Genomic DNA, 12,180 nt, shown 5'->3' on the forward strand with positions numbered 1-12,180 from the left:
TGCCTTTGTAAGTAAACGGTTGTGTATCCTAAGATTATTTTTGTATTAGTGCCTATATAGAATAGAGAATCAAAGCAATATATATGGAAGAGGTTTATAGTGTAAGTAGTGGTGCACTTGGTCCAACGGCAAGTGAAACAACTCATCAAACCATGAGTTTTATTTATTTGGGCACAAACCAAAATAACTTATCCCCCACATATAATGTAACCGATCAAGATTTATCGGTTCCTTCAAGTGCTAGTTAATAAATGTAGGAAACAAATGCATCCGTACAGTTGTATTTTTCTTGAATTGCATGAATCTCAATGTAGAACGAATAATGTGGTGCAACATATTCCTTCCATTTCAAATTGTAAGTAGTTTCGATTTTCTAGACACAATTTTTTGCTAAGCACCTAGATATACGCTATATCAATCTAGATACATCGTAGAAAAGTTAAAATACCTTAAAATTTGGAATAAAGTAAGTACCTATAGTAGCTAGGAAAAAAAAAATAGGTCGATAGTGCAACCGTGGAAGCGTCCCGGCATGGTAGGTAGCACTAGCCCATGCCATTTTCTTGTTCACGCGTGTGGTACCAAAAGTACCAAAGCCATGCATCAAGATACGGCGGTATGGCAAAACTTAGATTTGCCATCATATCATACGTGCCCACGAAATTCTAGGCCATGCATATCCATGACCAAAAACTATAGCCATTGATGCAATTGGCCCTATCAGCTGCGGGCATATATGCATGGGACATTGCGTGGTCCTTGTTGGACCAAACGTGCATCACACATGCAAACCTTTTCCCTGAACACAAACTCTAGTAGGCTGCTATAGTACGTACCTGTGTAGTGCATATGGTGCGGATGCATTTTTCGTATTATTAATTTTCTGCTTCTTATTTAATTTGTTGCAAGCAATTTTTTCATGCAAAGAGAGCTAACTATACACAACGTTATTACTTATTACTGAATTTCAGTGTACTAGATTTTTTTTCTTAAATACGCAAAAGATTTGTGCATCTTTGTAATTAAGGTAGAAATGTTCGATACAAACAACGCGCTTCTGCAGAGCGCCCTAGCAGGTCTACGATTACAGTCGTGGGCTGGACCATTGTAGCAAACAGATATTCAGAAAAGTATGCAGGGTGCAAGGATATCTGTAGAAGCATGGGGCCTGTTCGGCAGGACTGAAAAATACTGTTCCGGCTGATTGTTGTGAGAAAAAAATACTGTTATAACATGACGTAAACAGTAATTTTATGAGTTGGCTCGCCAGCCAGCCAACCAGCCACCAGCCAGCCGAACACTGCCATGGTATGTGATCGTAAATAGTACGTGGAAGAAGAAGCACCTATTTTCTTACATGCTTTTGAGAAGAAAGTAGCGTGGCACTTCTCCCCTTTTAAGACCAAAGGAATAACATATAATAAATAAGGTGTGGCAGGGGGATAATAATAAGGATTATTATAATATAATACAAGCATTATGGGATACACGTACGAAGTGATTTATTAAGTGTATATATAATGCTTGTCAAAAGAATAGACCATATCATGTGATAAGGATCGGAGAGACAACTCATACACACATGCTGTTGTACCACAATCTCACTCAGATTTCGACAGATATCGTCAATTTTTATAAAAGAAAAGTCGTCGTACACGACAAATTCCCAACTTACACTTGCTCCATCTATTTTAATGAGACGCTGTGAGGGATGCATGCTAGCAGGAGATAGATATACAATATACAGATCTTAATATCACTGCCGGTTTAAAAATAACCCTTTATTGTCGGATTTTAAACCGGCAGTGGTATACCGGCAATGATGTAGGATTGACATCACTGATGGTTCTTATGAACCGACAGTGATATGAACCGACAGTAATGTGGTTTCTAGAAAAGCCAAAAAATTTATTGAAAAAATAGGAATTTTTTTTAATACCAGGAGAGGCACCACTGGACAGCCACACGGTCGCGCGTCGCAAGTTACAAGTCAAGCGATTTTTCACCCGAAAAACGCGTGCTTCGCGGCCACCGGAGCTCGAACCCCTGTCGTCATGCTTCGCGTCTTCGGCCCCTAACCACTCCACCTGCAAGCTGTTTGTGTCCAAATGAGATTTTCGTCCTAGCCATTTTATGTTCATCTAATTTTAAAATGAGTCTTTTGGACCCTAAACGAATTAAAATGAAAAAGTTGTCTACTACAAAGTTTTATAATTTTTCGAGATCTACAACTTTCATTTTGGTGGTTTCCCATCTGAGGTCATTTATAAAATTTAAATTTCAAATTTAAGGAATTCAAATGTAGTTTTCCATGATAAGATAATTTCAAATCAAAAAGTTACCAACTATAAGGTTTCGTAACTTTTTGAGATCTACAAATTTTGTTTTTACTATTTATCCATCCGAGGTCGTTTAAAAATTTCAAATTTTTTAAAATTCAAACGTAGGTTTCCTTGAGAAGATGGTTTCAAATCAAAAAGTTGTCAACTACAAAGTTTCATAGTTTTTTGGGATCTACAACTTTTATTTTGGTAGTTTCTCCATCCGAGTTCATTTACAAAATTTAAATTTTCAATTTTAGAAATTCAAACGTAATTTTCCTTCACAAGATGATTTCAAATCAAAAAGTTGTCAACTACACAGTTTCATAACTTTCCGAAATCTACAACTTCTGTTTTAATCATTTGATCATTTATTCATTCGACATAGTGGTAGTAACATTGTTCACAAATGTTACATATCACTCTTATTGTTTATAAAACTATAAGAGAGATATGTAAATTTTGTGAACAATGTTATTACCACTTTATCAGATGAAGAAATCACCAAAATAAAAGTTGTAGATCTTGATAAGTTCTACAACTTCTATGCTCATGATTTTTTCAGCTGAAATCATTTAGTGTACCAAAATGATGTTTGAAATTGTTATTTTTTAAATTCAAAATTCAAATAGATAAAACACAGTCACATGAAAAGATGGATAAAATAATAGCGGTAAGAACATAATAAATTGATAGAGCATGATTTTAGAATTTTTTAGAAAAAAATCATCAAATTTGAAGTTAGTACGGGAGAGAAAGACTAGTTACAAGTTTTAGCCAGAGATTAAAAAGAGAAATCAGAGTTCTTCAACAGTTTCAAATTTTAATTTCAAATAGCATTTTCAAGTAGTAAATGATCTCAAATGAAAAAGTTTTGAACTATAAAGTTGCATAACTTTTCGAGATCTACAACTTTTGTTTTGGTCGTTTCTCCATCTGAGGCCGTTTAAAAATTTTAAATTTTAAATTTTAGAAATCAAACATAATTTTCATTAGATAGATTTTTTCAAATGAAAATATTTGAACATCCAAACGATCTCAAATTAAAAAAGTTTGAACTACAAAGTTGTAGATCTCGTCAAGTACTACAACTTTGATATAAAGTTTGTCTTCATCGAACATCATATGAGAAACTTATGAAGTTTTCTTGCAGCATATCACTGTAGGTTCAAGCCACGAACCGACAATGATATAATCAGTGTCGGTTCTTGGCTAAAACCAGCAGTGATGACCCAATACCACCGTCGGTTCTTGTCTAAAATCAATAGTGATATGAACCGATAGTGAATACCCGAATATCAGTGTCGGTTGGTCCTATCACTATCGGTTTTAGTCAAAAACCGATAATGATGGTCTATCACTGTTTATCACTACCAATTTTTTAAAATTCGACAGTAATGAGGCCGGCAGTGATGTCCAATTCTGTAGTAGTGATATATTATCTTTCCAAGATTCTAAAGAAACATGCTTTAGGGTCTAATGACCAAAAGATGTTGTGCTTATCTCTCTAGCTAGTTGTTAACCTTTCTTATTCCCCCTCATGTTAAGCTAGCTTTCACACGCCACTACTTTATTAAGATGGGAGTGTGGATTTGGAAATCTAAACTAAAGCACAGAAAGGATCTCGTCTCTTTTTCCCAAATGGCATCACCATACACTAAAAGCAAATACCTTTTGATCATCTCCATAGTAAAGATTGCTCCCCCCTTGCCTTCTCCTTTCTACAACCACGAAGTCTTTAATCATATTGATAACATATATAATTAATAGCGCATTGTTCGAATTTGATCACCATCAGCTTCAGATCGGAATGCTCTTGGAGACAGGAGTCATGGTCCATCGATATAAATAGTTGTGTCTACGCACACCTAGAGTGGCTGAGCAAGCTGATCTTACAATAATCTAAAGACAAGAAAGCGTAAAGAGTAGCCGGCCACCCAGCGTGCCACTTCGTCTGCTTTTCGTGGCCGTTCGATCGGCCACGCGGACGGCCCAGATCAGGCGAGCCGCGGTCATTTTTCAAAAAAACCCTTCTTTTTTCCGGAAATCAACCCGCGCTCCAGAATTCCTCTCAGGATATTTTGCAAAAAAACACCTCAGATTATTTTGAAATCAGCCCGCGGTCCAGAACGGATGGCCTCCGGGTTTTTTTTCAAAAAAACCCTTATCTTTGTCGAAAATCAACCCGCGCTCCACAAACCCTCTCATCATTCTTTGCGAAAACCTCCTCGGATTTTTCTCAAATCAACATACAGGCCAACTTTGATTATATCTTTTTTTTTCCAAAAAAACGTGTGGCCAGTGGCCCGCGCGCATGGGCATGCCCGAAGGACTAGTTATATATTATACTCACTGTACGTGACATCCATCGAGAGGGGACATGTGCCCCTACATACATATTGCTACTGGATATATATACTCCAATAGTACATATGCAAATAAAATGAGGAATTGCTATTACAGGCGCCTGTTTTATTTCCAAAAAGTCAGGCGACATTTGCTGGCCAGCGGTCATCTGCTTTAATCTTCTTCCTTCCGCCAGTTCAGCAAAAAAGCAGCAGACAGTGCTCTGAACTCGTCGCCTGTGAGATCAGGCGACTGAAGTCAAGGAGACGTGAATAAAATGTGTACAATTACTATACATGTAGCCAAGTATGATCGAAAAGAGATAAGTGAACCTTACTCAAAATCAGTCTGTTTACAATTTTACTTGCCATAGTATATATTCTTGATTCAGTAAGCGACGTATCTTTGTTAAACTCGATGGTCATTGTAAATCAATATAAGAATTTTTCTAACATCATATATCATGCATTGCAACTTTTTGTCACCATAAAGACCAAATAACAGAAAGAACACTTTTGTATACTTTGATGATTTGTAGTGTACTAGAACAAGTACGTGTGCATTGCAACTGCAGACCTCTAATACACCCTCGTATCTTCGTTTACCTTGCCAACTACTTGTTTTTTTACTTAAAAAATCAAATGGATCATTAAGGCACCAACAATTATTTATTGACCCTTGTAGGATGAGAGGGTCATCTTCATCCATGGGTTAGGTCCGCCCCTGGGTAGAAGTAAATGGACAACAATTCCATTGGCCACACGATAATCTGTGATGAGGAATCTTTTTTGCCGAACAATTTGTTGTAGGAGTAGCATGATAATAACATATATGTTTCTAGTTAACAATTTAATCAAAGTCACACATGAAACTTGGAGAACAAAAGTATCATTAAAAAATAAAATTTTTATGTGGTTTCTTAAAATGAGGTGACTAACAAAGGACAACCTAGCTAGAAGAAACTGGCAGGGGAGTAAATACCTTTGTTTTTGTAGTAGCTTGGAGACTATCCAACACTTATTCTTTGAGTTCCATTTGCTAAGTTTCTCTGGCAGGTATTGATATATATAATGTTTAGTACTGTTCCACCCATATGCCCCCCTTCGGAATATGGGATTTTTTTTCTCGTTTATTTACTACATTTTTGTGTAGAATAAATTGGTTCCTATGACATTTATGCATTCCAAAAGTGCTTTTAATGTGGAGAATCTATTTGGAGGTTGGTACAAGCAAGGTGGTCTCTAATAGTGTTTTGCTAAGAACAGGAGGTGGCGGCCTTCCAATCTAGCTCACGAGAAATAAAGTTGTTTTTTAGTGTAATACTAAAACCTTTTTGCGCGTCCTATCCAGAGGGACCCATTGGCTATGCATATGGAGTCAATTGCAGCACAAATGATGATGTGAAGATGCATTCATCCTTGCTTATCATACCTTGGAGTCAGTGGCGCTTGCCTTCTTCATGGATGGCTTGGTTGCCTACCCTCACACGCCACACCACAGGTGCGGCCGCCATGCAAATTTTGTCGGTCGTTTGGTTGATGAGACAAATTAGGCGGCCACAATTTCTCCAAAGCAAAAACTTCAAGAATCCCACCACACTCTGTGGCGCCCAATTTCCACGCCACAAACTGTGGCGCTGCCACACATAGGGGTGGCAATTGATGGCTGGCATCGAAACAGCCTCATGGTCTTTCGCTTTTAGGATTGCAATTTGAACTTTCATGTTGTGAGCCCTGTGAACGTTAGTTTGTGAAACTTTTTTTTGTAATAAGCATGATCTGATTCCTCTTTTGTGAGGATGAAGCTGTAGATTTTTTCCATTAACTAAAATAACGTACGTATCAACAACGCACAAAACTTTCCTTAGCTTTATGTTAAAAGCCCAATAAATGACGATATCCTTGGCCGAACTAGTAACATCTGTACCTAATCTGGTCTCCATGATAGCACCAAAGAATAAGAAAACATCATTGGCATCATATAATTGGATTGTTAAACCTGGACAGCAATAATTAGGTTACCAATAACATATACACGATTTATGTACTATTGTTGAAATAATAGTCAAGATGGGTGATGTTGTGGCAAGCACTTGCATCCTACATGCCTAGTTGTATATAAAGATGTTTTGAGTTTTGTTCTCCCTAAGGAAGCGGCTAGCTAGCTCCAGTAAGACATATCATTTCATAGTATATAATAATAATGTCATGGCAACACTGATGTAAAGATCTATTTTTCCCATTCCACCTTGTGGGGAGCAGAACATTGCAGCGTTTGTGACTAGTGGTTGCAAATGCATGTTTCCACAAACCACGTCAACATTAAACTACTCTCTCCAAATGTGTAAGACGACATCATCAATGTCTCACGCACTAGTAAGTAGTAAATAATCTATGTCTCTATTACATGATTAAAATGTTCTTGTTGCTAATAAATTGTAGTTAATTAATCCCAACATGCAGGTCCATACGATAACTTTTACAGCAAGAAAATAAAAGAAAGCCAGAGAGGTAATGATTGTTAGTCAAATAAAATGGAGTATTGTATCTGACCATCAATTTCCACTGAACACCCTCCTTTTCTTTCAATAAATAAGTTTGTTGCCAAAAGTACGAACACATAATTAACTATACATAACACACTACTACAGAATAAGCTATCACTGCTGACCCTATCACTACCGGAATTTTAAAACCGATACTGATAGATGCATCACTGCCGGTTCGTAAGAAAAAAATGCTATCACTGCCGGATTTTCTAACAAACCGACAGTGATATATACTATCACTGCCGGTTGATAATAAAAGCCGGCAGTGATGTCTATCACTGTCGGTTGCATTTCATATACCGGCAATGATCCATAGGCTCTGGACCCAAAAATTTTATTCATCGTAGTTAACTCGTCCGTGCGGCCGCCGAATCCACCTCCCTCTCTCTCCTCTCTCTCATATCTCTCCCCGCTCTCTCTCCTCTCTCTCATATTTCTCCGCTCCTCAGACCTCCTCCATATTTCCCCAAATCTCCTCTCCAAATCCACCTCGTTGCGGCCGCCGACGAGCGGTCGGGATGCCGGCGCAGCGAAGGCATGAGGCCGCCGTGGGCGCCGGCGAGCGGTCGGGATCCCTGCACGGCTTCTTCTTCCTGGCGCTGGCGAGCGGATCCACCCGGCGATGAGCTTCTTCCTCCCGGCGACTGGCGCGAGTTCTTCCTCCCGGCGACCGGCACGAGTTCTTCCTCCCGGCGACCAGCGCGAGCGCGGCTCGGTCGACCGGCGCAAGCGCGGGCAGCTCGCGTGGATCCACCTCGGCGGCAGGAGGGCGAGAAGCGCCGGTGGTTCACGGTACTCTTTCTCTTCCCCGGCAATTTTTCCTTCCCGGTGCTCTTTCTCCTCTCTCACACTCTTTCTCCTCAGATCTGTCTTGGGGGCGGCGAATGGGGGCGCGGCCTCAGATCTTGCGTTTGAGCGGCGAGGGGCGGCCTCCGGCGTGAGACCAAGCTCACCCTTCCCTGCAGAATCTCCACTCTCTCCCCCTCCCCTCACTCTATGTTGTACGAATCAATTTGTGGATGAGTTGATTTGAGATGTGTTGAACCCTTCTGTGTGATGTATGAATCGATTCGATTTGTGGATGAGTTGATTTGTGTTGTGTTGAATCCCTCCTCCTTTGTCTGATGTATGAGTTGTTTCTTGTATGAACTGCTTGATGGAGCGGCGGTGGGGGGAGCCAGCGAGCATGGCGGTGGTGGCGGTAGCTAGCAAGCATGGCGGTGGCAACGGTAGGCAACGAGCTTGCTTGCTGTACTCTTTTTTTTTGTTTTTTAAAGCTTATCACTGCCGGGTGAAGTGCCGGCACTGATAGCCTAGAGGCATCACTATCGGTATGCCACTGCCGGTTCAAAATCCGGCAGTGAAGGGGGATTTTGAACCGGCAGTGATGTCGAAAACTGAGGTAGTGACACAAATGGCTAATAAATATAAGGATCAGCTCCAAATCTAGAACAGAGGAAAAATACAAAGAAAACTAAGTAGTTAATTAAGAACTCTAGGCTAATTTGTTGATATATTAAAAATGAAGCAATACAATGTCATGAGTGCTCCATTAATTGGAAGAAGAACACACCATCCACAATATTAATGATACTCGCATTATCTGAAACACTCTCTTCATTCCCTTCACTATCCTCGGCGCATGCATTCAAATCCAAGGTAAAACCAGATGACTCCATCCCATTCTCTATGTTCATGCAATTTCCTTCCTTTCCATCCTTATTGATGACCCTTTGCTTGAGCCGAGGAGAGGAAGCGTTAGACATTGAATCGAGTGCTTCACAACTCAATACAATGATGGCATCCCCCAAACTGATCTCATCACCATTGCAACCCCTAATTCTTCCACTTGTGATCGCATTCCTGACGCCGATCTCCGACACATAGTCCAGTTGCTCAACACCGTCGATGATTATCACCCGATGAGGGTTTTCGAGTATCGCATCATACAATCTCTGAACGCAACCATGCCCAGTGTCCAGTGATCTTTGCCTCTTCAACATCGGCTCGCCGGAGCTGGAATCCGAGTGAACATGGGTGGACTCATCAGCTAGTGAGATGGAGGTGAACTTGCTGTAGGAGCCAAAGACAAGCCTTGCAAGCTCCCGAGACACTGCTTTCTTGCCATCATTGCCCCCTCCTTGGAAGAGCAACCATGTCACTGAACTTGGCTTCTCTTGGAACCACCTCCTCCTCCTTGTCATGCCCGAGCGGCACTGGAGCACGACACTTGCAATCTCTGCAACCTGGTCCTTGTGATGTGGAGCCCGATTCTCAAGCGCGTTGCAGAGGATCTTGAGATTCTCAGCGGTGAGCTCCGTGAACTTTGGCAACTCAGCTGGGGCACCTTCGGATGAGTTGGACACCGAGTAGGATTTTTCTGGACTAGTAGTCCTTGCAAGCAATGATTGACGATCATAGGACCTGGGCACCGGGTCATCATGTCGATAGTTTGGGCAAGGTTGCATCAGCTTGAATTGCCATGGCTCGGAGCTCATCATCAAGCTGGCAGCATTGAAGCTTGGTGCAAAGGAGCCGGAGATGGAAGAAGTGTCTGGAGAGTTAGTAATCTGTGAGGAGAAGCTCAGTGTGAGCTCCGACGTGTGGTAAGCTGCTGATCCATTAAAATTGGGGCTCCAATCTTGCAACTGCACAGAAGAAAATTGATACTTTTAGAAACAAAACCTATTGTTATTTAATCCACGCAAAATCTGAACACAGGAGGTGTGGGGTATGAACAAAGATGGCAAAGAATCTTTGAGCCGTGCATCTTACTTAGGAAGAAATGATTGATGTAATTTGCTAAGTTGTTTAAGCATGTGTGTGATATCTTTATCTTAATATAGCCCTTCTTGGCCCCTTGCTAAGTTGTTTAATCATGTATTATTGGATTGAGCATAGGAATGTACCTGAAAACTGGTGCTGTGGCTCGCCGGTCTTGTCATATCTTGAACTTGGTACCCCTGAAACCATGGCGGCACACTCGGAGTTGTCGCCGCCACCTTGGTGCAGGAAGTGATGAGCTCACTCTCGCCGGTAGCAGTGCCGTTAGCGAAGGGCCAAGGCCTTGTTGCTCTTTCTTGATTAGCTTGTTCGGCATCACTGGAAGAACAGAGAGAACCAGCCGGCATTTCCAGACGTTAATCATCTTGTTATGGTCGTTAATTACCGCAAACTCACAAATAATATAATTGATTTGAGCACCGAACCTGTTGCAGGTGAGGCTCAACGAGAGGCGGCCGTCCGGCACGACGACGGGGTGCAGTTCCCAGACGGCCTTAAGAGATGGCTGCCCTGCTCTGGACTTCATGTAAGCCTGGTTGTTCCCGAACCCTAGCAGCCAGAACCTGTCGAGGCCTCTGCCAGCGCCACCGGCAGCGGCAGACACCAAGCTGCCCACTTCCATGACGGCGTGCTCGACGGGGCAGTAGCCGCACTGACCGTGTTCACGGCCACTGCCGCCGCGTCTTCTCCTCTCGGACACGGTGGCCCAGGCCTCGGCGGCGTACGCGAGGTCCTCGAGGACGAGCACGACGCCCTTCCCGGCGGCGCAGCCCTGGCGAACGAGCGCGCGCAGGTCGCCGGCCTTGGCCTCCACCTCCTCCCTCAGCATCCGCTGGAAGGACGCGGCCGAGAGGGGCACGAACTGGACGTTCTTGAGCCGCTCGTGCCGCTGCTGCAGCTCCCCTTTGCTGACCCTGTCCATCACCGCCTTCACCACCACCTCCGCGGTGGCCGCGCTCTCGCCGATGACCACCACGCACCGCTTGGTCCCGCTCGCCATGCAGTCGAGCACGCGCATGGCGTCGTCGTCGGACTTGTTGGGGCGCCTGCTTGCGTGACTGGAACCTGCCGCAGGAGAGCCCGTCGCGTGGCCGTTGGTGGGTGGTATCGTCGTGTTCGGTTGATGTTCCGGCGACGACGACGACGAGACGGCCTTCTCGACGTTGGCCTTGACCTGGGAGCTGGAGAAACCGGCCTCGCGCATGACGCGGCTCACGCTGGGGTCGTCGAGGATGGAGATGATGAGCTGCTCCATGTCGACCTTGGCGGCGAGCACCGGCTGCGGCGGCAGTCCCTGTCCCTGCCCTCCTTCCACGGCGCCCCGGCGCTGGTGCGCCTGCGCGCGCTTGAACGCGGCGACGAGCGCGTTGGACAGCACGGGCGCGTGCTGCTGCCCGTGCCCGCCGTGGTGGACGGGGTGGAACATGACGGCGGCGGCGGCGGGGCCGGCGGTGGGGAGGCGGTTGAGCGCGACGTTGAAGCAGAGCTCGAGCGCCTTGCACTGCAGCGGGTGGGAGTGGGAGCGGAGGCAGGCGGCGCGGAGGAGCCCCGCCGCCGAGAGCATGGCGCTGGCGACGTGGAGCGGGGTCACCTGCGCGTGCCCGCGCCGCCGGGCCAGCGCCACGGCCTGCCGCACCACGGCCGCCGCCTCCGCGGCCAGCGCCTGCTGCACCGCGCAGCCGCCGGCTCGCATCCTGCGCTTGCTTGCTGCTGGCTTTGCCGAGATGTCCGTCCTCTGCAACTGCAATTTGGGAGCAACGTGCAGGCGCAGGTCTCTTGCTTGCTACTACCAGTGATGTGATCCCTTTTTAGTAGTCAGGTGGGTGGAGTGAATGTTTCTCTTGGTCTTGGTTACACACACATGTAGTATTATACTGCTGTGATTACATGTTCCCATCATGTAGGGAGTACTAGCACACACATTAACACTTAGCAAATAGGATCAAGGACAAAACCAACACGATGACACTGATAAAGTGCATGTTATGATGATGATATGTTGTAGTATGCAAGTATCTGAGTATCTGACTATAGGAGGCCAACATGAGGATCCCTGGCCCACATGTCATTGAGATATCAGTGTCATATTACGAGCGTATACAACTCTCTAAAAATATTGTGAGCGTCGTAGTAGGTGTTTAGGCTAGGGGGCAAGAAGGACAAATTGGCTGGTGGTGCGTC

At 44.1% G+C, this 12,180-nt stretch overlaps 1 protein-coding gene across 1 annotated transcript; it reads right to left on the reverse strand.

The window, feature by feature from the left end:
• Positions 1-8,660: 8,660 nt before the first annotated feature.
• Positions 8,661-11,934, reverse strand: LOC136481198 (protein SMAX1-LIKE 3-like). The gene is made up of 3 exons (XM_066478553.1): positions 10,425-11,934; positions 10,125-10,317; positions 8,661-9,863 (listed from the first exon to the last, which is right to left on the reverse strand). Exons 1-3 carry the CDS (start codon positions 11,690-11,692, stop codon positions 8,754-8,756), a joined length of 2,571 nt encoding a protein of 856 aa, XP_066334650.1. The 5' UTR covers positions 11,693-11,934; the 3' UTR covers positions 8,661-8,753.
• Between the last annotated feature and the right edge of the window lie 246 nt (positions 11,935-12,180).

This window comes from Miscanthus floridulus, chromosome 9 (assembly GCF_019320115.1).
Source record: "Miscanthus floridulus cultivar M001 chromosome 9, ASM1932011v1, whole genome shotgun sequence".
Lineage (NCBI taxonomy): Eukaryota > Viridiplantae > Streptophyta > Magnoliopsida > Poales > Poaceae > Miscanthus > Miscanthus floridulus.